Genomic DNA, 25,581 nt, shown 5'->3' with positions numbered 1-25,581 from the left:
AAAAAATGCGGTACTTAATTTGTTCCGGAGGTCCGTTCTTAACCTGAAACTGTTCTTAAACTGAAGCACCGCTTTAGCTAATGGGGCCTCCCGCTTCCGCCGTGCCGCCGGAGCATGATTTCTGTTCTTATCCTGAAGCAAAGTTCTTAACCCGAGGTACTATTTCTGGGTTAGCGGAGTCTGTAACCTGAAGCGTATGTAACCTGAGGTACCACTGTATCCTGGTTGTGAGGGAAAAATATATCTGTGTACTCCTGACAATGAGGAATAGTTGGGTGGCTAATCTGTGGCTGTCCAGACTATCATTGGTCCCTGCTAGAATGCCTAGTTCAGGCATGGCCAAACTTGGCCCTCCAGCTGTTTTGTGACTACAACTCCCATCGTCCCTAGCTAACAGGACCAGTGGTCAGGGATGATGGGAACTGTAGTCCCAAAACAGCTGGAGGGCCGAGTTTAGCCATGCCTGGCCTAGTGGCTGGGATGATAGAAGTTGAAATCTAACCTCTGGAGGACCCATGTTAGCCAACCCTGCTTTAAGGTAGGATCTGAACCATTTATAACTTTACATTAAAACTTTTAATTGTTACTGGGAAGTTGTAAATGTCATAGAAATTCTACTCAATATTGATCCAAAGCAGGTTCCAGCGTATAATTATCAGAGTAACAATTTAAACACGTTGCAGGATTCCCCAAAAAATAGACCAGAGGCAATTATATTTCATCCAGCCGAGCTTTGCTGCTACTGAAGGCAAATGAGCGTAATGGTCACAAATCCAATACATTCAGGATTGGCACTGTCCATAAGAAATCCAGTTGCAGCAGACTTAACTTAAACTTACAGTAACTTGCAATAAGACTAAACCTTAACACTGTCTATATAGAGAACACCACACCTTAAGGAAAAGAGATAGAAAGAGAAAGGTGAAAACCCTGGCCCTACTTTTATAGTCAGCATGACCTTTACAGAAAGAGATAAGATAACCAGTTTAAACCAGCTGTACTCAGCTTCTCTGAAAGAAGAACCCAAACATCATGAATCTTCTGCTTGCTTCTTTCACACAGAGAAGCTTCCACTACCCTCTTGAGTTACAGTGGTGCCTCGCAAATTAATCCGTTCCGCGAGTCTCTTCGTCTATTAGCGGCTTAGCGGCTTAGCGGCTAAAAGGCTATTAGCGGTTTAACGGCTTAGAAAAAGGGGGGGAAGCGGGGGGAAATTGGAACACTCGGAAGACGTTTTCGTCTTGCAAAGCAAGCCCATAGGGAAAATCGTCTTGCGAAGCAGCTCAAAAACGGAAAACCCTTTCGTCTAGCGGGTTTTCCGTCTTGCGAGGCATTCGTCTTGCGGGGCACCACTGTAATTAGAATAGGACAGAACTCTACACATCAGAAACGCAAACTGATAGTAAAGCCATAGAGCGTATGGGCAGAATAGGTGAAATGGTATTTTATTGAGCCGGTAAAATGTCATTTCATTGACTGCAATTCCATAAAAACATAGCTATGGCGTCCTGATCAAAACACCCTAATATAACTGGATGACAATGGAAACCTTGCACGGCGGCTGTGTGGTGAGAATGCACATATCTACAGATTTGCGTGATCTGGTGTTCTGATCACGTGGCATCTCCTAGTTCTACATACTTTTGCTCTCCGTGTGAGTAACGTGTGTTTTCCTAAGGGGCTAAAGGTAAGGTGGTGAAACAGCCAGAGAATTTGTGATTTGGGAGGGTCATGGATTAGGGAGCTAGAAACCGAGGTAAAAGGAACTGAGGAAGAAAATAGTACCGAGAAAAGCAGGAGCCAAGGGGACTGCGAGGGGAGGGGGGGATATTTAGTAGGGACCAGTAGGCAAAGAGGAGTTGTGTGTTGTTGGTAGGAAAGCAGCAGACCAGCAGTGCTTTCCTGCGGGTTTTTCCAGGAAACTTCAATGCCAGCTTGTTGTTTTCTTGCTTGTATTAAATCTTGTGCATGTTGTATTTGCTGTGTACTTTTGAAAAGCAGGTTTAAATGTTACCGTTTTGGTCCCTTTTCTGCTCATTTATACGTTAAGATCAACACATATCCTTGGGGCTTCTGGGTACAGTGGTACCTCGGGTTGCATACGCTTCAGGTTACAGACTCCGCGATCCCAGAAATAATACCTCGGGTTAAGAACTTTGCTTCAGGATGAGAACAGAAATTGTTCTCCGGTGGTGCGGCGGCAGCGGGAGGCTCCATTAGCTAAAGTGGTGCTTCAGGTTAAGAACAGTTTCAGGTTAAGAACGGACCTCCGGAACGAATTAAGTACGTAACCAGAGGTACCACTGTACTGACGATGCAGCTTCTGAAGCTCTGAACCACAGGATCCTGGCAGCACATGAAATGCATATTGTATCTTTCTGCAATAATTTTGTTTCTGTTGTCTAGATGACGAAAAATTGATGTCCAACATCTTTTTTCTTTTCTTTTTCCATCACAGCAAACTGTTGGGTAGTAAACAGAAGATTATTGATTTGCTTCCAAAGATTGAAGTGGCTCTGAATAATATCAAAGAGGCTGACAATTCAGTGATGCAGATGCAGGCGAAAAGGCAGCGGGAAATCTGGCATTTGCTGAAAATTGCTTGCGTAAGGGTTTGCCCTCTTGATTTCAGAAGCATTAAGAAGACATCCTTTTTCAACCAATTAAACATGATGTTACAGATAACTGTCTATCTAGAAGTGCATTGTGCTGAAGTTGAAAAAATGACATGGGATTTATTCTGTGGGATTCCATGGGATTTATCGCAGTATAGGTCTCACCGCTAGGTTTACAGGAAGAAATATTTGCTTGTTGCCTGTTGGATTAGTGGCAATATGACAGTTCGTCTCCAAATAAATTGCCAAAAACATTTGTATTGGTTTTCTCTTCAGGTGTGTTCTTCTTGGTATGCCCCACGGAGAGCCTCAAGGTCCATAAATAGCAACACCCTAGTGGTCCTGGGCCCTAAGGAAGTTAGATTAGCTTCAACCAGAGCCAGGGCCTTTTCAACACTGGCTCCAGCCTGGTGGAACGCTCTGCCTCATGAGACCAGGGCCCTGAAGGATCTGATTTCTTTCTGAGTTGTTCCGCCTGGCCTTTGGCTTGGAGCCAATTTGATTCCCTCCCTCTCTTTCTTTTTTCTTTTCCTTCTCCCCTGCGATGAGGCTACATTTTAATATTTTAATGTTTCAATATTTTAATGTTGTATTTTAATTTTGTTTTTAAGTTGTAATTATTCAACTTGTTTTTATTATTGCTTGTAAGCCGCTCTGAGCCCGGCCTTGGCTGGGGAGGGCGGGGTATAAATAAAAATTATTATTATTATTATTATTATTATTATTATTATTATTATTATTATTATTATTATTATTATTAGTAATAGCTGCATTGTATGCTGGCTAGACAGACAAAATGCAATTTCAGACATTACAATGTATGGGGGGGAACCATGGATGGATTTGCACTTTCCTTTATACTACATAGTGTATTGTCCTATGTGCCTCATATCTTTGGGCCTCGGAGATTATAAATTTCTCTCCGCAAGCAGCGGGAGCGCTCCCGCTGCTTGCGGAGAGGTCCGCGAAGCCTGGAGAGCGAGAGGGGTCGGTGCGCACCGACCCCTCTCGCTCTCGAGGCTTCAGCGAAAGCCTGCATTTGCCCCATAGGACGCACACACATTTCCCCTTCATTTTCGTCCTATAGGGCGAAAAATACGGTACTTTGCTGAAAGTCAACAATTGGATGAATCTGAAAATTCTGGAGCTGAAAACTGGGAATTCTTTTTTCTTCTTCTCTTTTTGTAGACCCAGAGTTCTGCCAAATCTCCTGTTAGTTCCAACGTGGATGGCACAATTACATCCTCAGTCCCTGCATTGCTCTCGCAGACATCACCAGGAAATGCGCTTCAACCTCTTTCTTCTATGGAAACATCTAGAAATGTGTAAGCCTAATGGAAATTAGCAATTTGTTTGCTCTTTATAGCCATGGTTAAATTTTAGCCACTTACGCTCCACTTCCACTAGAAATTATGATACTGAGTAATAGTGAGAGGGCTTAGGTAAAGGTAAAGGGCCCCCTGACCATTAGGCCCAGTCGTGGCCGACTCTGGGGTTGCGGCGCTCATCTCGCTTTATTGGCCGAGGGAGCCGGCGTACAGCTTCCGGGTCATGTGGCCAGCATGACTAAGCCGCTTCTGGCAAACCAGAGCAGCACACGGAAATGCCATTTACCTTCCCGCCGGAGCAGTACCTATTTATCTACTTGCACTTTGACGTGCTTTCGAACTGCTAGGTTGGCAGGGACCGAGCAATGGGAGCTCACCCCATTGCGGGGATTTGAACCACCGACCTTCTGATCAGCAAGCCCAAGGCTCTGTGGTTTAACCCACAGCGCCACCCGTGTCCCTTACAGTGAGAGGGCTTACTCCTGGTCAAAAAATGCTACATAAAATGTGGCGTTTACCAAACTCTGACTACTCAGTTGGGATAATCCTGATTTTCCTTTTCAGGCCACCGTTTGCACATTTGATAGAAGAAAATCTAAGCTACCTCGACAATTTTAGCACTATTATACAAGAAGCAAAACGTGACCAGAGTAACAGCATGATGGTAAGTCTAGAGGGCTCCACTTGGCGTTGATTTTGAATAAGAACCTTTTGCAAAATGAGCAGCAAAGACTCTTCTTCCTTCTACCCCTGGAAGATAGAGACAAGTTCTTCTGTAGCCTTTTATTCAATACATCTTGAGCTGAGCTGAAGTGGCTCTTTCAGTTTTGTGCGAGGGTGGTAAAATTTGGGGGCGAGTTCAGAATCCTTTTGAAATTTCGGATAACTTTTCAGTTTTAGTCCTGTCGGCTGAGGATTGGGAGAGGAGAGGGGCCGTTAATTTCCTTTCCCTGCTTGCAGAATTTTGTTAATAATCTTTAAATACTCAGAACTCTCCAGTTGCTTGCTCAGTGCACTTGCTCCAAAAGGTTAATATTTTCACTTTGTGAAAATCAGCAAAAAGAAGAAAAAGAGAGGCATCTGTTAAGTGGGCTGTGTGGTAGAACAAAGAGATCTATCATGGGAGCAGGAGGGCAGGAATGGTAAAAACAGAGATCTTCCATTGCTCATCCTATTCCCTGTAGCCACATTTCAGCACTGTGTTTGAGGGCACTCAACAGATATGACTCCCCGGCCGCGCATCCCTTCCCTCCCTCTGTTAGTCACAGACTTCCCAAGCATACCACTCATGCTTCAACTCCACAACTGTCTCAGTATATTTTGCGCTGTGTAAGGGAATGTATGTGTCACTCGATTTTCTTCCACGCCTGAATTTCACTAACGGCTCTCTTCAGTTTTGGTTTGGATAGCTTTCCAAGCGGGTGACAAATTCATCAGGTGCATGCATTGATGATGACTAGTGTGTATCCCATAATAAACCTGTTGGTCTTTAAGGTGACCAAGCTTCTAAGTTGTGTTTGCTTCCATAGACAGGCACAGCTACCTCTCTGGAGGGTGAGCAATTTGTTTTATTCATAGCATACTCTGGGTTTGTTAATGAGTCCCAAGTCTGGAGCATGGGGTTAATTGGGGTCAAACATTTCAATAACCCCATGATAAACCCCAATCATACACCTTCATTATCAGCCCTTCTGGTTTTGCTGGTGGAGACTACCCTTGAAAGTGCCACAAAACTTCTATTAGGCGTTTTCATATATTATCCCCTCTTAACATTTTTCATGTTAATGGTTTGTCTTCAGGGGAATAAATCATTTTTGTCATGTTGTCACCAAAAGGCCAGGTCGTGTTCTGTTGGTTTTCTGGGCTGACCTTTTGACTCTCCGGTAAAGAACAGCCTCTAATTAAAACACAAACCAACCAATTTGCAACCCCCTCCTCCACAAGGCCGCAAAATGTCTGAAATTATATTTCCCTTCGCAAGCCCCAGGGTCAGTGTTATGGGAGGGAGTCAGAATGCAGCCTCCTGGATGGTCGCCAGATTCTGTGTACAAATCTGTAGGCGCAGACCATCGCCCAACTTAAAATAGTCCGGCATGAAAATCCGCAAACTCGGTTCCATGGGTGACTCTGAGTCAACTCCCTGGGATAGTTTATTGTTGCACATTGTTTCTAAATTTATTGTTGCACATTGTTTTAATTGTCTGTTTTAACCACATTTGCACATCAGTTTCTAATGCTGTGAGTGTCATCTATTTCAGAGGCTTCTACTCTGCAGCCTCTTATAGTTGTTTTAACTGCGAGTCCTTTAGTTCTTACGCTCTTACAGTTGTTTTAACTGCATGTTTTTATTTGTTTTTAGTTCTTACCTGTTTTAATTATCAGTTTTTATCCATCCATTGTCCGTGTTCAATCTTGTATTTTATTCAGATGTTTTATCCTATGCTTGTTTCTTTGTCCTTATTTGCTCCAACATTTATCAGTTTTAAAAAAAATCCTAACTGCTATTTTATTTATATGTTGTTGTTTTTTTATCCTGGTCTGTGACCATAATAAAGTTCATTCATTCAGCTTCTATGTTAAATGACTACCTGAGAAGTCTCCTCAGTTATCAGTTTGTGTTCCTTGCTCATCTTGCTCTTGTTCCCTGCTTTTTACAAGGGAGCACAGTTGATTGTTGTCCTGCTTTCTTTTGCAGAGTCTTGATTGGAATTGGCTGAATTAGCTGAGTGTGTGAACAGAACTTGGAGAATTCGCAGGGGTGCTCTGTGTGCATCTGTCCTGTCCTGGATTTATGATCACCTCCTAAATGCAACTGCCACTGCCTTGCAGTTGAGGATGGCATTTTCATACATACCTGCTAAATCGTTCTTCTAAATCCAGGTTTGAGTGGCTCCAACCCTCTTAATAGAGTTCTGCAGCTGCTGTAGTCAGTCAGCGGCCTTACACCCCTTTGCAACAAACAGCAAGGTCTGCTGATTATCTTCAGAGTTCCTCTTTCTCTTTAATTAATTGATTGAGACCTTGTCAGACGTTGCCATGCTATATTTGTCCATTCCTGCTGGAACTTTTTGGAAAGTTGGCTGACCCTGCTTTTCACACTAAGATGTATAGTCCTGATGGGGGCATATAGTGCAATGTAATGAAATGAAATGTACAAAGAAATGACACAAATTGCCCTACATGTAGTTACTGAATTGTACTAAGGCAGGAACTAGAGAGAAGACATGGAAAAGTCTGTAAATAGTTTGTAACATGGTTCATGAATTGGTTCCCCCTTTTCTCTCTGGTTCCTTAAAAAATGATTGATATTCGTTCAGCATGAGTGGGGAATCTATGGTCCTCCGGATGTACTTCCAACCCCATCAGTCATAGCCAATGGTTTGAGAAGATGGGAGTTGTATAGTCCAACATCGTATGTGAAAGGCCACAGGTCCACCATCCCTGTAACATGGAATATTTTGATTATATATCATCTATTTTTAAGTATGTTGATTTTTGTATCACCTGACTTCAACCTAACTAGGGTGGGTTACAAATGTAAAAAAAAAAAATGAATAAAATGATCCTAATCGGCAATGGGTTTTGCTAGCTCTGTTGTCATTGCATTGGAACTGTAATAACATATAACAGTTCCCCAGTATACCTTTGGAAGAAAGCTGCCCTTTTGGGAAAATTAACAGTTTGGGGGCTGATAGCACCCCCTTGATTTCTGGAAGTCTCCCCTAAGTTTATTATGAAAACTACAACTTATTTCAAATACTTATACGTAGGTGTGTTTTTCCGAAATAGAGTGCTGTGACAAGGCACCGGACCGCTGTTCTCTTTGCAACTCTCTGTTCCCCCATGCCAGCAAATAAATGTTCCTACCTATATAATTCAAATTGTACGATTACTCAAACAGTTGAACCGGTTACACAGCTTGTACGTGTTTTTACAATCTCAGATGTGTTTTGTACAGAACTTGGTACACACTACAGCAAACAGGGTGAACTTACAATGACTGAAGTTAAGTTTACTTGTTTTAACGTGGAAGTAGCTCAGCAGCCGTCCCTAAATAACAGGTATGCAGTCATCTTTGTATAGATCGAATTCTCATTTTCTGTCGGCGATGTACATGGTCATACATGTCTGACACGAGGAAATAGAAGTATTTGGTTTCTTCAGGTGGAACGAGACACAGTTCTTTCAGTAGATTCTGCATGCTGGCTAAGAGCCTTCTTATCAGTAGAATCTCGGAGCCAACTAGCTGTCCTGAGGATGCAGGTCTCTGAAGAAACTTCAGCATGTCTGGATCTTTCGGCTACAAAAATCCAAATTTAAGATCCACAAACTGAAAAAACCAAGACTGCGTTTCACAGAGATACTAGGCAGATTCCACTACTATACAGTGGTACTTCCAGTTGCGGACGGGATCCATTCCAAAGGTCTGGCTGGATCCTGAGGTTTTTGCAACCGGATAGACCGCTTCTGTGCATGCAAGTGCAGCGGTAGAACGCATGCGCAGAAGCACTCTACCGCTTTGCGTATGCGCGTGCGGCAAAAACCCAGAAATATACTTCCGGGTTTGCTGCTTACGTATCCCGAAGTTTACATAACGGAGAGAAACATAAGTGGAGGTACGACTGTATTTTGTTCTGGAAACACTCCTGGATTAAGAGCCTTGTACGATTCTAAAAGAGGGGGAAGATTCTGAATGTAGATTCCTCTGTTCGCTTATGAAAGTCATAAGTACAGAATGTGATGTAAAAAGGGCTAGATATATTTTGTCATGTTAGCTTTCATCATAATTTTGAGTAAAGGCTGCAAGTATGAAGGTGCTTTCCGGGTCTCCTTTCCTAGAAATGCAAGGTCTGGTTCAGTGCAAGAGAGTTTAGAAGCTTTGGATCAGGTTTCAGTGCCAGCTTCAGCTGGAGGGACATTCATGTTTAACCAGGATGACATTCTGGGTAAGGAAAGGCAGCATGCGAATACAGCTGCACAAAGGAGCAGCTCCCTTTTTCTTCAGTCCAGTCCTGGCTCATGACAAGGAAGGAGGGTTTAAACCAAGCCACACCATTTTTACTTGCAACAGGCATTTCCCCGCCTAGAAAGGACTAGGGACTTACATGTAAAGTTCAATGTTTGTAGGCCTGAATATCCAGTTTGCGTCTAATTTACTAATTTAGCTTGGGCTTTTTTTCTTGAGTCCACACCTGGCTCCGTTCCCCCAGTTTAAAAAACAGAGGCAGGCAAGCTGGAGAGAGACCTCATATTTTGATTATTCCTTATTTATCAGTATCACGTTCATATGCATTCCACCTTTCCTGCAAGGAGCCCAAAATGACATTCATGGGTCTCTATCCCTCCTGTGTTATCCCCACCACAAACCCTTGAGTTAGGTTAGGCTTAATATCCATCCACCTTATTCCACCTTCTGGATTAACTCTCAGTGAAGTTGTTTAGCTAGCAGTGCCTTTCCTCACCTCTTTTCCCGGTTAGAGGGTAATACTGAAACATCTACAATACCTACTGCTTTTCCCAAGAAGAGGAATGTATGGTAAGAAAATTCTTACTTTCTTATGTAACGCTTTTACTTAGGGAAGCATTAAAAAAAATCTGAATTGTCTTTTTCTATTTTTCCCTTTTACCATCTTTTCGATTTTTATTTCTTTTATCTATTTTTCCCTCCCCCCTTTCTGCGTTTTTATCATATCTATATACAAGTATTGGGTTTTTGTTAAAAGGAAGGGGTGGGTTCTACCTTCAATTATGAACTTGCACAGTCTTAAAGAGGGGCGCTCTTTAGCCAACTTTTGCTAAACTCCAAAATAATAATAATAATAATAATAATAATAATAATAATAATAATAAAAAATTTTATTTATATCCCGCCCTCCCCAGCCGAAGCCGGGCTCAGGGCGGCTAACAACAATAAAACAGTACAAAAGTACAGCATAAACAACACTCTAAAATCATTCATTATAAAATTAACTAATTCAAGCCACTGGCAACCATTGGGCCAGAGCTCCGCGAAGATTGCCGAGGGAGGGAGTCAGGCTGTGCCCTGGCCAAAGGCCTGATGGAACAGCTCTGTCTTGCAGGCCCTGCGGAAATATGTCAAGTCCCGCAGGGCCCTGATCTCTTGTGACAGAGTGTTCCACCAGATCGGAGCCACAGCCGAAAAAGCCCTGGCTCTAGTTGAGGCCAGCCTAACTTCTCTGTGGCTTGGGACCTTCAATATGTTTTTATTTTAAGACCGTAAGTTACTCTGTGGGGCATACCAGGAGAGGCGGTCCCGTAGGTACGAGGGTCCTAGGCTGTATAGGGCTTTAAAGGTTAAAACCAGCACCTTAAACCTGATCCTGTACTCCACCGGGAGCCAGTGCAGCTGGTATAGCACCGGATGAATGTGATCTCACAGCGAAGACCTCGTAAGGATTCTCACTACGGCATTCTGCACCCGCTGGAGTTTCTGGGTCAGTCTCAAGGGCAGCCCCACGTAGAGCAAGTTACAATAATCCAGTCTGGAGGTGACCGTCGCGTGGATCACAGTGGCTAGGTCAGGGCGAGAGAGGTAAGGAGCCAACTGCTTAGCTTGGCGGAGATGGAAAAATACCGTCTTTGTTATAGTGGCTCGTTGCTAAAATTCTTTGGATTTCAGTTCACGAGCCACATTTGAAGTTCAGCAAAAGTTGGCAAACATTTCTGACAAACAGAGGGAGCACAGTTTAAGATTCCCTGCCACAGGCGTGTGAATGAGAATGCCACAGGCACTCACTTTCAGCTTGGCACCCACATTCAGCTGAAGGCAGTCGTGATTATGAGTAAACGTTAGGAAAATCTGGTCCTGGGCTTCAATTTTAACCTGGATGTAAAGATTCAATTGAATGTAGATGGGTTGGAAAGGAGGTGCATGGATGTGGCTGCTCTTGTCCCACCAATTCCAGTGTTTCTTCCTAACTCCCTTCCGGTCAAAGTACGAGCCAAGGCAGAGGTCTAGATTCAACCTGTTTGGGGGCAGGGAGGGAATGAAACAAAAGACATTGGAATAAACTCTTTGATTTCTGATGGAGGAACAAGAAGTGCGAAACTCAACAACCACCTTAGAACACATTAGTCCCGTGGCGTGAGGGTTTGTTGAACCCTTCCTTATCCCGTTCCCGAAGGCAGTCCTCTCCGTGAAGACTTAAGCTGGTCTATGATCTTAAAAGTTTTGGGGGTCGTCGTTTATTGCTGGACAGAAAATAGCAAGGACTGAATCCTTTGGCAGGAGACAAAGGAGGAGAGACGTAATGGCTTTGAGCTGGTTGAAAGTGTAGTTTTAAAGCATTCGCTTCTCCCCTGTCTTTAATCAATCTTCAAAAGGAAGGTTTTGCAATCTGTGAGGGGCAGCAGAACAGAAGGCAAGCCTATTCTCTCCAATATACCTTATTAATAGGTACAGTGTATGTTTTTGACTGTGCATCAACTACTGCAATGTATCCGCTCTATATATTTTATTTCCAAGTTGTACCTTGGAAGCCTTGCGAGTCGCACGTTTTGGCTCCTGAACGCCGCAAGCCTGGAAGGGAGTGTTCCAGTTTGCGAACGTTCTTTGGAACCCGAACGTCTGACGTGGGTTCCGATTGGCTGCAGGAGCTTCCTGCAGCCAATCGGAAGCCGTACCTTGGTTTCCGAACGTTTTGGAAGTTGAATGGACTCCCAGAACAGATTCCATTTGAGGTACAACTGTACAAACGTTTTGCTGCCTCACAACTTTGCTAGCGTACACTGGGTGGAATACAGTGTCACACTTTTTACAAACATTCTGTTTGCGCAAGCACTTAGTAGTAGTAGTAGTAATAATAATACAGTGGTATCTCGGGTTTAGAACTTAATTCGTTCTGGAGGTCCGTTCTTAACCTGAAACTGTTCTTAACCAGAAGCACCACTTTAGCTAATGGGGCCTCCTGCTGCCGCTGCGCCGCCACTGCACGATTTCTGTTCTCATCCTGAAGCAAAGTTCTTAACCCAAGGTACTATTTCTGGGTTAGCAGAGTCTGTAACCTGAAGCTTTGTAACCCGAGGTACCACTGTAATAAATATTTAAACCCCACCCATCTGACTGGGTTGCCACAGCTACTCTGGGCGGCTTCAAACAAATATAAAAACACAATAAATCATTAAATATTAAAAACTTCCCTAAACAGGGCTGCCTTCAGATGTCTTCTAAAAGTTGTATAATTATTTATCTCCTTGACACCTGATAGGAGGGCATTCCACAGAGAGGGTGCCACCACCGAGAAGGCCCTCTGCCTGGTTCCCTGTAACTTCACTTCTCGCAATGAGGGAACTGCCAGAAGGCCCTCGGCGCTGGACCTTGGCGTCTGGGCTGAACGATGGGAGTGGAGACACTCCTTCATGATGGAAGGAATACCGCTCCCCTCTCCTTGCCCTGTTCTCTGCGTGCACAGACCCAAGCCAATTTTGGGCAGGGGAAAGGGGGGAAGAGAAGTCCCATTGCACGAATGAAAGTCCATTTGCATGGCTTCCGCTGATGGGGCTGCATAGGTGAAACCCACTTAACATTTTAAAAATGTCTGCATGCAGGCATTTATCCTCTGTTTTCTACGTACAAATCCCGGGGAGGCTGTACAACTCCTGAACTAAGCTGCCTGCAAGCAGTTTGGTGATGGATTAAGATGAACAAACTGAAGATTAATCCTGAAAAAGAAGGTACTGCGATAAGGGAACAGGGTCCAGGGCAGGGAAGTGCTACCTGTTCTGGACAGGGCTGCATCCCACCTGAAGGACCACATTGGCAGTTTGGAAGCTTTTCTGGACTAAGCGCTGCCTGTTCAAGCAAAGGGATTAACGGTAGTCAGGAACGCCTTTTCCCAGCTTAGACCACTACAGTTAAATAAGTTATCCTACAAAAACCTAGACCGGGGTTTTCCAAACTTGGGCCACCAGCTGTTTTTTGGGACTACAAGTCCCAGCATCCCTAGCTAGCAGGACCAGTGGTCAGGGATGGTGGGAATTGTAGTCCAAACACACCGTAGTTTTTGCTCTATTAGACTCACTTTTTCCCTCCTAAAAAGTAAGGGGAAATGTGTGCGCGTCGTATGGAGCGAATGCAGGCTGTGCAGCTACCCCAGAAGCCAGAACAGCAAGAGGGATTGCTGCTTTCACTGCGCAGCGATCCCTCTTGCTGTTCTGGCTTCTGAGATTCAGAATATTTTTTTTTTCTTGTTTTCCTCCTCCAAAAACTAGGTGCGTCTTGTGGTCTGGTGCGTCTTATAGAGCGAAAAATACGGTAGTTTTGGGAAGCCCTGGCCTAGACCAAGGGTCAGCAAATTTTTCAGCAGGGGGCCGATCCACTGTTCCTCAGACCTTGTGGGGGGCCGGGCTAAATTTGGGGGGGGGGGTGTGAACGAATTCCTATGCCCCACAAATAACCCAGAGATGCATTTTAAATAAAAGCACACATTCTGCTCATGTAAAAACACGCTGATTCCTGGGCCGTCTGCGGGCCGGATTTAGAAGGCGATTGGGCTGGGTCCGGCCCCCCAGGCCTTAGTTTGCCTACCTGTGGCCTAGACTTTCCCCGATTTCATAGGAAAATGTCTGAATGCTTCCTTTCCACTTACCAGATCTTCCCGTTACGGTGGTAGCATACTGCAAAGCCCTGATTTGCAAAGCAGGCCTGCATTTCGTATGACAGGTTGTCCTGTAGAACGATGTATGTGAACTGAAATTCTTTTACATAGCTAATGAGGATAGCAACATTACCTGATGGGTAACTGATTAATAGCTAAGGAAAAAAAGAGTATTTTCACATTGGCATTTCCTTTTTAATTTTGCAAATGTTTTTTGCTTTGTTAATATTCTTCACTCAAAGCTTGTTACGTATAAATTACCTACGGACTTACTAGTAAACACATTTTCCACCCCCATAGTCTCAGAGGATTGGATCCTTTCGGTGCGATCCCTTGAGTCAAGATGTCAAAATGTTTTTGGTTTACTAAGAGACTTTGTTCCTTCCCGAAAGGATTCTCTCTTTTTTAAAACATTAAAGATTTTCATTAGATTTTTCATAACTTTAAGCAGATAATTTCAATTTGTTACACATTTCTCTTAGAATTTTGACTTCCCACCTTCCCTTCCATGCTGTTTTTATACCCATCCCTTTTATATACTGTAAAATATCACAATTTTCACCAAATGCATATTTCACTATTACAGGGATCAGCAAACATTTTCAGCAGGGGGCCGGTCCACTGTCACTCATACCTTGGGGGGCGACTATATTTTTTTTGGGGGGGGGAATGGCCCCACAAAGATCCCAATAGATGCATTTTAAATAAAAATAAAAGGACACAGCATGCCAGGCAGGCCCCACAAAGTTCACACAGATGCATTTTTATTAAAAGGACGCAGCTTACCTGTGCCTTGCTAGCGGCAGGGGCTGTCTATGGCAGCGGCAGAGGGACGATGAGCGGCGCAAAAGGGCTGGCTCCAGAGAGGGGGCTGCTTAAAATGGGACTCAGCCAGCTCACCCCAGCACCCTTCCTCCTCTAGGCAGGGTGGGGAGAAACTAGGAGGAGGGAGGGAGGAAGCGCCACCACGGTGTGTGTGAGGGAGAGGGGGGAATGGATTGGCGCAGGGAAAAAATGGCGCAGCCCAAACGAACAGAATCCCCATGCCGATCCACGTGGCAACTCCTGGACCACCCACAGGCCAGATCCAGAAGGCAACTGGGCCGGATCCGGCCCCCGGGCCTTAGTTTGCTGACCCCTGCTCTATTACATCACAAATTTCATCTAATATATGTATTCCTCTATTTCATATATTATCATTTCTTCCTGTTGCTCAAATTTCAAACCCTGCCTGCAGTTTCATTTGGTTGCTAAATATATTTTTTCAAATCATCCAAAAAGGCTACCTTCTATGTAATGCCTGAGACAGTTTCTCGTTCATTGTGATCTCTGTGCGGATGCACATACAGAAAATTATGCAGGTGAATCTTCAGAACGTTGTAGACACCCACACACCTGTAGCAGGTGGGAGCCGTGAATCCAGTTTCACATTTTAATGGACTGTGTTTGCTCACTGTGTCTTGGGTCAGTCGTAAACTCTCAGCCTAAGCTACCTCACATGGGTGTTGGGAATATGCAGAAGGAACCGTAGTGTCCTATAGTCTGCTGGATACCTTTTTTGTACTATAAACAGCCGCACATCTTCCCATCCCCACCCCACCCCACCTTACTGCCAACTTTGCACCGCTCCAAAGGCGTCAACCATTCTTAATCTGGCTTTATGATTGTTATTGTCGGATATTAAACTTGGCCGGTTCCATCTGGGAAAAGTAGATAGAATATCTTCCCATCAGAATAATATCTTTTCACGGGCTTGGTAGAATGGCAAATCTAAGGGGAAAGCGGGAGAAAAGGGAGAAGATAAGAGCATGGTTATTTATCAATTCTGAAAACTCATTGGTAGCCAGTGGAAATAATTCCGGAAATTATTTTGTATGCTCTCTGCACCAGCTGTAGTTCCTGAACAGTCTTCAAGGGCAGCCCTGTGGACAATGTATTGCAGTAATCTAGCCCAGAGGCCACCAGAGCATAGACAAGTTGAAGTTCAACGCTGAACAAACAAACACATGTGTAAGTTGCCTGCTTGCTTGTGTTATCTAATGAGAAGAGACGAAGGTTGACAGCTGTAGAGAAGAAAAGTGTATCTGGCTGGATTAGGGTGCTCAGAAGACGGGGTGCTGCTGCTGGGTGTGTGTTGTGAATGAATGGATGAAGGGAGGGAGATAAGGATGCGGGGATGAATGAAGGGGAGAAAGCTGTGATGGCCTGGGATTCGGACTCGGAGGCTGAACCTGAGGAATCCCAGCCTGCACAGGAGTCCCCGCCTCCAGAACCAGCTGAGCTGGGGCTGGGGCCTGAGCCTGAAGGGTCCTCACCTGTGCTGGATCCTCAGGTGCAGGCACCAGCTGAGTCTGCTCTGGCCCCTGAGGTGATGGAGGACCCATTGCCTGCAGGTGCTCCACTCTCAGCCCCGTCAGGGGAAGCTGAGGTTGCCTCTGGGTCCGGTAACCCTCCAGCCTCTCCTGAGTTGCAGAGGCTCAGGGCAGAGAGGCGGAGGGAACTAAGTTCTCTCAGGAGGAGTGCTCACCTCCAGGCCAGGAGATGCGAGTCACCTGTGGACCGGGGCCGCCCTATGCCTCGGGGCAGATAAAAACCAGCCAGCCCAGTCCCAGGTTGCGGGAGCAACGTTGTTGGTAACCTGTTCCTGTCTGCACCCTGTCCTGCTCTCCTGCAAGAGTTCCTGACCTCACCCGACTCCTTGCCTTGGACCCCGCTTCAGCCTTGACGGACAGCCTCCATACTGCACCCTCGGACTGGACTCGGACCTTGCCGCACGGTTAACCCTCGGGACCAGCACAAGAGGGCAGGGAAAGAAAGAAAAAAGGTATCTCCTTTGCCTGCCTACTTTGGCCATCGTTGGTAGGAAACCCCCAACCACTTCCTCCAGTGACATTCAAGACCTCCTAGGATGCCCATGCCTGTTGTAAAGAACGTGACCACCACACTTAGGAAAAGCATTATGTGTCTGCACTATGATAACAAGGATGTGTGTGATCTGCAAGGCAGCATGATTGGCTACTGTGAGGAATGAGGAGGCAGCTGGAGCCTCAGCCCACTGCCTGCTGAGTCTTGAGTCTCCCTAGCGACACGGGTGGCGCTGTGGTCTAAACCAGTGTTCCCCAACCTTGGGCCTCCAGCTGTTTTTGGACTACAATTCCCATCATCCTTGACCACTGGTCTTGCTAGCGAGGGATGATGGGAGTTGTAGTCCAAAAACAGCTGGAGGCCCAAGGTTGGGGAACACTGGTCTAAACCACTGAGCCTCTTGGGCTTGCCAATCGGAAGGTCAGCGGTTCGAATCCCCGCGACGGAGTAACCTCCTGTTGTTCTGTCCCAGCTCCTGCCAACCTAGCAGTGCAAAAGCACACCAGTGCAAGTAGATAGATAGGTACCGCTGTGGCAGGAAGGTAAACAGCGTTTCCGAGTGCTCTGGTTTCCATCACGGTGTCCTGTTGCGCCAGAAGTGGTTTAGTCATGCTGGCCACATGACCCGGAAAGCTGTCTGTGGACAAACGCCGGCTCCCTCAACCTGAAAGGGGGATGAGTGCCACAACCCCATATTCACCTTTGACTGGACTTAACCGTCCAGGAGTCCTTTACCTTTTACAAAGATTAGGAATAAGGCAGACCCTGCTCTCACGTCTACAGTCCGAAAAGCTACAACACAAAAGGAAAAGGGATCGGAAAGGGTGGCAGGGATCCACAAGGGCTTTCCCTCAAGGAGTTTTCTTGAGATAAGTTATACTAAGGGCTGAGAGTCCCATGGACTGCAAACAGATCAAACCTATCCATTGCGAAGGAAATCAGCCTTGAGTGCTCACTGGAAGGACAGATCCTGAAGCTGAGGCTCCAATACTTTGGCCACCTCATGAGAAGAGAAGACTCCCTGGAAAAGACCCTGATGCTGGGAAAGATGGAGGGCACAAAGAGAAGGGGATGACAGAGGACGAGATGGCTGGACAGTGTTCTCGAAGCTACCAGCATGCGTTTGACCAAACTGCAGGAGGCAGTGGAAGACAGAAGTGCCTGGCGTGCTCTGGTCCATGGGGTCACGAAGAGTCGGACACGATTAAACGACTAAACAACAACAACATGGGACATAGGGACAGGGGCAAGGAGGCAAGATTGTGATTTCTCATGGTCTGGGGAACAGTAGGTACAGCCCCACACAATCGTCTTGCAAACTCATTCATGCACACTTGACATTGGAAACGGAGGGGGCAGGGGGCAGCTATCAGTAGGATTCACCCCATCGAAGTGCATTCTGGCTGCCATTTGGAAAATTGACGGACAGACACAGCAAACAGCCACATTTTCAAGCAATTTGGGGGAAACCAAACGTTCCCCCAATGCATCTTTACAGCCACTTGAAACGACCGACATTTATGTATGTAATCTTTGGCAGGATACCAACCCATCTCAATGTTTTCCTATGGCCACCCCACCCCACCTTGTGGGTATATCTATTTTATTCCGAGCTTATACAAGGGATGGCTACTGAATGCAAGGCAAGGGACAGCAAATCCCAGCCCACTTGCTGAGTAAGTTCTTACTCTAGTAAACGAGCCCCAGAGCTAATTGAGCATCACAAAGGGACTTGGAAGAGGTGTACACGAGAGAGTCCCAATAAATTAGGATAACCACATACCTTTAACTGTTCAGCTTTGAACTCCAAATCTAAAGTCAGTATTTCCTTGGGCTCCGGAGCTTTCTTACGGACTTTTTTGGGTTTGGGTGGATAATCTGATAATTTGAATCTGAGTTTCATACCTGAAACAGTTTTAGGAGGAGAGTGTTCAAACAATTTGGAATTTCAGTATATAACGCTTACTGTATGTATGTATGTATGTATGTATGTATCTGTCTGCCTATCATCTATCTATCTATGTATCTATCTACAGTGAGGGGGGAAAGTATTTGACCCCTTCTAAATTTGCCCGTTTGCCCTCTGACGAAGAAATGATCAGTCCATAAATTTAATGGTAGGTTTATTGTAGCTGTGAGAGGCAGAATAACAACAGGAAAACCACCTACCTCTTGTGGCCCAGTCCAGCCTTGTGCAGGTCTACAATCTTGTCCCTGACATCCTTGGACAGCTCTTTGGTCTTGGTCATGGTGGCCACTTTGGAATCTGCTGGATTGATTGCTTCTGTCGACAGGTGTCTTTTGTACAGGTACTGTAATGAGCTGGGATTACGGGTAAGACCTCTCCCTTACAGCAGGTGCTTCTAATCTCAGCTCCTTACATACAGCGAAGATACCAGGTAGCCTGACATCTGGCTGGTTGACAGGGGGTCAAATACTTATTTCACTCATTATAATGCACATCAATCTCTGACTTTTGTCTTCTGGGTTTCTGGGGGTTTTCCTGTTGTTATTCTGTCTCTCACAGCTACACTAAACCTACCATTAAAATTATGGGCTGGTCATTTCTTCGTCAGAGGGCAAACGGGCAAATTTAGCAGGGGATCAAATACTTGCCCCCCTCACTGTATCTACCTACCTGCAGCCCACACTGTTCCCACTTACACCTTCCCTGGTGGGTCTGCTTTGTTCCACTTCTTTAAGGTGTCAGTTTGGGAGTTAATTTCAGTAGGGAGATTGTAGCAAGACTTGTTTCACGGATTTTGGGAGAAACTCCTTGGCAGAAGAGAAGAAGAAGAGTTTGGATTTGATATCCCGCTTTATCACTACCCAAAGGAGTCTCAAAGCGGCTAACATTCTCCTTTCCCTTCCTCCCCCACAACAAACAGTCTGTGATGTGAGTGGGGCTGAGAGACTTTAGAAAAGTGGGACTAGCCCAAGGTCACCCAGCAGCTGCATGTGGAGGAGCAGGGAAGCGAAACCGGTTCCCCAGAATACGAGTCTACCGCTCTTAACCACTACACCACACTAGCTCTCAGGAGCTGGAGGGAATGGCAGAAGGGCAGGGATGGGGTGGGGAGACTGGACTCCCCGGATTCTGCAACCAACGAGAGGCTTGTACTCACATGGCCCAAACTTTATATATTGCTCAAAGACGTCCCTGTACTGATCAATGCCCCCTTTGTCTTCAATCCTAGGAGAGAGAGATGCTGAAAGTAAAAACCCTTAAGACTGCAAAGAATGCCAGGCACAGAGCCAAGGTTTTACACGCTACATCCATGTGAACATTGTGCAGTGGCTAGGCAGGGAAAACAGCCGGGGGAAGGTACGGATTGAAATAAAATTAACGTGTGGGGAAAAACAAAGCAGACTTGAGTTCATGAGCTGAAACCTGATCTGCTTTTCCCTTTCACAACTAGAAGGAAAGTACAGATCCCTGGACTCAGGCACTGGAGCAGGAGAGCTTGATACTGGGGTTTTATTGGTGCTGACCTTTAAAGCCCTAAATGGCCTCGGTCCAGTATACCTGAAGGAGTGTCTCCACCCCCATCGTTCAGCCCGGACACTGAGGTCCAGCGCCTAGGTGGTTCCCTCGCTGCGAGAAACGAGGTTACAGGGAACCAGGCAAAGGGCCTTCTCGGTGGTGGCACCTGCCCTGTGGAACGCCCTCCCATCAGATGTCAAGGAAATACAGTGGTACCTCAAGTTACATACGCTTCGGGTTACATACGCTTCAGATTACAGACTCCACTGACCCAAAAATAGTGCTTCAGGTTAAGAACTTTGCTTCAGGATGAGAACAGAAATTGTGCTCCGGCGGCACGGCGGCAGTGGGAGGCCCCATTAGCTAAAGTGGTGCTTCAGGTTAAGAACAGTTTCAGGTTAAGAACGGACCTCCGGAACGTTAAGTACTTAACCTGAGGTACCACTGTACCAGACTTTTAGAAGACATCTGAAGGCAGCCCTGTTTAGGGAAGCTTTTAATGTTTAATAGACTATTGTATTTTAATATTCTGTTGGAAGCTGCCCAGAGTGGCTGGGGAGACCCAGCCAGATGGGCAGGGTATTAATAATAATAATAATAATAATAATAATAATAATAATAATAATAATAATAATAATAATATATCATCATCATCATTCTCCATGCAGTGTGCTTGAGGGGTGGCAAACGGCATTGCTTGTGGACAGTTGCTGCTGCATGCTGATTATTTTTAGGCTGTCAGCCTTCAGGACCCAGGGCTGTCAATGCACGCAGTGACATCAACAGAGGTATAGTGTCTAGCTCAAGGAAAGTGATAATACCACTCTGTTCTGCCTTGTTCAGACCACAGGTGGAGTACTGTGTCCAATTCTGGGCACTGCAATTTAGGAAGGATGTTGACAAGCTGGAACGTGTGCAGAGGACGGCAACCAAGGTGATCAAGGGTATAGAAGCCAAGCCTTAGGACGGGGTCAGCAAACTTACTGCGCCTCGGGCCGGTGTCTCCAGTGCCGATCGCGCACCGGACCGGAGGGCGGGGGAGCACGTGCCCACACACTATTTCCAGCGCACTTCTGGGTCGGAGGAGCACCGGAAATAGGTTGTGCGCATGTGCACGGGCCTCCTCCAACCTGGATGTGCACCGGAAATAACACTTGCGCATGTGCAAATAACACTTGTGCATGCGCACAAGCTATTTCCAGTGCTCCTCCGGGATGAGACCCAAGATGGCGACGGCTTAGCAAGCAGCCTTCGGAGCTCTGCAGATAACAGGACTGTAATTAGCGCTGACTGCCACCCAGGGAAGTACTTTTTCCTTTTTTACTTCTCTACTTTTAAACTTACCAACCTACTGAGATTCTAACAGCACCTTCTTGTCTATGCTATGAGGAACATCTTGGGCAAGTTCTGTGAAGCATCCTTGGCAGGCCACCAGCTGCTAGCTATTAACCGCCAACTCCCTTCTATACTTTGTTCCTGAAACTCCTGGCAGTCTCCACACAGAGAAGCTCTTAAATTGAACAAACTGAGCACTTTCTATTTTTTCTCTCTTTTTTGGTTGGGGAAACCTCTCCTTGTTTACTCTCCACGGCGACGCTATGCCTGCTAGTAAACGCTACAGGGACCCAGAGGATGTAGCTCTCTCACCGGTTCCCAAACAATCTAAAATAGAGGACTTTTTTTAACAGTGCTCCTCCGACCCAGAAGTGGGCAGCCGCGCAAGAGCGGGCAGCGGCAGTGGGGGTTGCCACGGGCCGGATAAACAAGTCCCTTGGGTCTTATCCTGCCCACGAGCCTTAGTTTGAGGACCCCTGCCTTAGGAGAAGCACTTGAAGGAAGCGGGTAAGTTTAGCCTGGAAAAGAGGAGACTGAGAGGAGATATGATAGCCATCTTCAGATATCTTAAGGGCTGTCACATGGAAGAGGGAACAAGCTCTGGAGGATAGGAATCGAACGAATGGCTTCAAGTTACAAGAAAGGAGATTCCGACTAAACATCAGGAAAACCTTCCTGACAGTAAAAGCTGTTTGACAGTGGAACGGTCTCCCTCCAGAGGTGGTAGACTCTTCTTCCTTGGAGGTTTTTAAGCAGAGGTTGGATGGCCATCTGTCATGGATGCTTTAGTTGAGATTATAGGGGGTTGGACTAGATCAGGCATGGCCAAACTTGGCCCTCCAGCTGTTTTGGGACTACAACTCCCATCACCCCTAGCTAGCAGGACCAGTGGTCAGGAATGATGGGAATTGTAGTCCCAAAACATATGGAGGGCCATGTTTGGCCATGCCTGGACTAGATGACCCTTGGGGTCCCTTCTAACTCTACAACTCTATGGTTATATGACATTTAGAAAGCAGTTCTATGTGCTGAAAAAGCCAAGATGGAGGGGTAGCACAATAAAAAGAATGAGGAGAAATCTATATATTACTAGGGTTGAACGGTTACATAAACAACTACCTATTTTGGATTTTTCTCCATAACAAACATGTTCAGAGGGGAACAGATGTCAGGAACTATGAGCCCCTTATTTTTGTCTGTCAAGGCTGAAGCATGTATTCCGTACACTGGAAGTGCTCAAAATGACAACTTAAGATGGATTCTTCTTGAGAGTGAATAAAAGTCCTGGATTCTTTTTTTTTTTAAATGGCTATAAATTCTACATTGGAAAGTTGCTTTCTGGTTGTGAGTCTTATTCCATTGTAGATAGGGGCTGCCATACGTCCGGGTTTTCACTGACAAGTCCAGAAATCGCTCAGCAAAATGGCGTCCAGGTGCATTTTTGCTGAATCAGCAAAATGCCCAGGAAAACCCGGACGTATGACTAGTAGGGCTATTTTTAAAAAGGAACAAACAAAGGAAAGGCCTAAAACATTTGGGGGGGGGCGGGGAAGAGATGTTCAACAGCTCAACAACTTTGTTTGGATTTTCACTATTGGGAATACGGCAACCCGAATGGTAGACTGCCAGATCAAACTCCTCTCAAGACCGTTTTCACAGTCCTGTCATATTTAGCAATCAGAAACTAAAGCAGGAAGTCTCTGGGTAGTTTGAGAACTGAAGAAGTCATCTCCAAAGTCACTCACTCTTTTATCAGTGTCCTTTTAGTCTTGTTCTCTAGCCAAGAGCCTTCCGATTGGTGTCGGTGAGGAGTGATGTCGATTGTACTTCCTTCGGGGCTGTTTTCTATGAGCTCCTGAACTACACATTGGAAAATGTCCTTGTATGTCCTGCAACACATAAGCTATACAAAACCCAGTAATCTGAAAATCACTTTAATGGAAGCCGCTATCAAGTTTTCTCATTTACGGGCTATTTTATCCTAGATCCCAAATTTGCTAGTTCTTAGCTTTGTTTGGAGGGATGCAGGTGGCGCTGTGGGTTAAAGCACAAAGCCTAGGACTTGCCGATCAGAAGGTCGGTAGTTCAAATCCCTGCGACGGGGTGAGCTCCCGTTGCTCAGTCCCTGCTCCTGCCAACCTAGCAGTTTGAAAGCATGTCAAAGTGCAAGTAGATAAATAGGTACCGCTCCAGTGGGAAGGTAAACGGCATTTCCGTGCGCTGCTCTGGTTTGCCAGAAGCGGCTTAGTCATGCTGGCCGCATGACCCGGAATCTGTACGCCGGCTCCCTCGGCCAATAAAGCGAGATGAGCGCCACAACTGCAGTGTCGTCCGCGACTGGACCCAACGGTCAGGGGTCCCTTTACCTAGCTTTGTTTAGCTCTTTTGCGTCACCTCTGGTTTTCCCGTATTTTGCAGGAACAAATTCAAGCACATCCCAAAAATTCAGATTTGCGTGATTAAAGTGCTCTGCCGCCTTAGCAGAACAAGTTCTTTAGTGGCCTTTTTGTGGGTAGAAAAGTGATGGGGAGATGTACTGAAAAGTGTGGGGTCAACAAATGATTAACAGGAAAATATACAGGCGCCACACAATTAAATCAGGAGGAGTGCTCAGTGTTGAAGAACCTCCCTGGAAACAAATGAGACCAAATGCTCAATAAAGACTGGGCAGAAGAACATTGCTGTTGTCGGGGCAGGCCCACCCCTGAGCCAAGGCCAGGTGGCTGCCTCAGGTGGCAGGATCTGCAGAGGCAGCAGATCTCAGTTCAGATCTTTATTCCCCTCCTTGTTCCTGATGTAGATCTTCACTCCCCCCTTCTTCCGTGTTAGGGAGAGAGGACACCATTTTGTGGTTTGCCTCAGGTGCCAAAATGGCCTGCTCTGGTTGTTCAGTTAACTGCCTTCCATATCTGCCCCAAGGTAACGTACAGAAGAAAATTTTCTTAATCTGTCAGTGATGGCGAACCTTTTAGAGACCGAGTGCCCAAACTGCAACCCAAAACCCACTTACTTAGCGCAAAGTGCCAACACGATAATTTAACCCGTATATCTCATTTTTTCTGTGTATTTTACATTTCTTCTTTATAACTGCTGTTGTAATAAATAACCCTTCATAAAAGTTATTGCATTACATTCTTCATTAAATTATCTTTACATTGATATACAATTTTATGGTATAACTCAGTGCATTTTTTAAAAACATGTTTAGGGGTACTCTCATTTTGATTCAAGAAATTCACCACAGCAGAGGTGGGGGTGGGGGTGGGGGGATAAATACAGTTCAAATCGGGGAAATAAATACATTGGTACCCAAAAGCCAGTGTGGTGTAATGGTTAAGAGCGGTAGACTCGTAATCTGGTGAACCGGGTTCGATTCCCCGCTCCTCCACATGCATCTGCTGGGTGACCTTGGGCCAGTCACACTTCTGTGAAGTCTCTCAGCCCCACTCACCTCACAGAGCGTTTGTTGTGGGGGAGGAAGGGAAAGGAGATTGTTAGCCGCTTTGAGACTCCTTTGGGTAGTGATAAAGCGGGATATCAAATCCAAACTCTTCTTCTTCTCAGTCTTCGAACAGCTTAGTTCTCGAACTACTTGGAACCTGAACACTTCAAACCCGGAAATGAGTGCTCCAGTTTTGGAACATTTTCCGGAAGCTGAACGTGCTCTGTTCTGAGTATAACTTCCCTTTTGAGTGCCACACTTCCGTTTTCCTAGTGAGGGAAGGCTGGGCCGGGACGGCAAGCGAGCAGGCAAGGGATGTCGCCCCCACCCCTCTCCCAGCGTGCTCCTGCTTGCACGGGAACGGGAGCTGGATCGGGGCTGCTCAGCTGGGGAGGTGCAGGCTCCATCACACTTTCCGTTGAGGGGTTCGCGGCTGCACTCCCCTCAAAGGAGAAGTTTAAAGGAGCCCCACTTCCTGCAACCCCGAGATGGCAGCCAGTCCGAATAGTTGCTGGGGTTGGGGAAGGTGGAGGCAGCCCGGAAGCTGCACCTGAGAGCCCCTGCACCACCTGAAGGCAGCCAGGCACTCCTCAGCTGAGCTGCCTGATCCCGCTCCTACTTGCATGCAAGCAGGAGTAGAGGCAGGGATCTCTCAGCCCGAAGCCTCCACTCCACTTCTGAGAGATCCCCGCCTTCACTCCTGCTTGCACCGAGCCCTCCTCTCCTCCTCCTCCTCACCCACCCCTGGCACGGAAGCTTCGGCCCTGCTGGGGCGATGGCACACATGCCCACAGAAAGGGCTCTGGCATGTGTGCCATAGGTTCGCCACCACTGACCTAGGTCTACATGTGCAAATATGGGTAGACAGTCATGCTTTTGGGATATCAAACACAAG

General features: G+C 46.1%; 2 protein-coding genes across 4 annotated transcripts in view; one reads left to right on the top strand and one right to left on the bottom strand.

Annotated features, from left to right (window-relative positions):
• CHUK (component of inhibitor of nuclear factor kappa B kinase complex) overlaps window positions 1-7,519 on the top strand; it is a 30,053-nt gene extending 22,534 nt beyond the window's left edge. The window contains exons 18-21 of the mRNA XM_081191637.1: window positions 2,459-2,606; window positions 3,804-3,940; window positions 4,508-4,607; window positions 6,639-7,519. Of these exons, the coding sequence (XP_081047763.1) occupies window positions 2,459-2,606; window positions 3,804-3,940; window positions 4,508-4,607; window positions 6,639-6,665 (412 nt within the window). The 3' untranslated portion in view covers window positions 6,666-7,519. The remainder of the gene's footprint in view (window positions 1-2,458; window positions 2,607-3,803; window positions 3,941-4,507; window positions 4,608-6,638) is intronic.
• Window positions 7,520-7,931: 412 nt separating this feature from the next.
• ERICH6B (glutamate rich 6B) overlaps window positions 7,932-25,581 on the bottom strand; it is a 35,358-nt gene continuing 17,708 nt past the window's right edge. For all 3 annotated transcript variants that reach the window (XM_081191688.1, XM_081191690.1, XM_081191689.1), the window contains 7 exons: window positions 22,990-23,147; window positions 19,551-19,618; window positions 18,209-18,330; window positions 15,242-15,330; window positions 13,552-13,704; window positions 10,701-10,929; window positions 7,932-8,243 (listed from right to left, as the gene is read on the bottom strand). In XM_081191688.1, the coding sequence (XP_081047814.1) occupies window positions 8,013-8,243; window positions 10,701-10,929; window positions 13,552-13,704; window positions 15,242-15,330; window positions 18,209-18,330; window positions 19,551-19,618; window positions 22,990-23,147 (1,050 nt within the window). In that variant the 3' untranslated portion in view covers window positions 7,932-8,012. The remainder of the gene's footprint in view (window positions 8,244-10,700; window positions 10,930-13,551; window positions 13,705-15,241; window positions 15,331-18,208; window positions 18,331-19,550; window positions 19,619-22,989; window positions 23,148-25,581) is intronic.

This window comes from Podarcis bocagei, assembly GCF_964188305.1.
Source record: "Podarcis bocagei genome assembly, chromosome: 4".
Lineage (NCBI taxonomy): Eukaryota > Metazoa > Chordata > Lepidosauria > Squamata > Lacertidae > Podarcis > Podarcis bocagei.
Note: the sequence above shows the minus strand (reverse complement) of the source record. Positions and strands in the feature narration are given on the sequence as shown.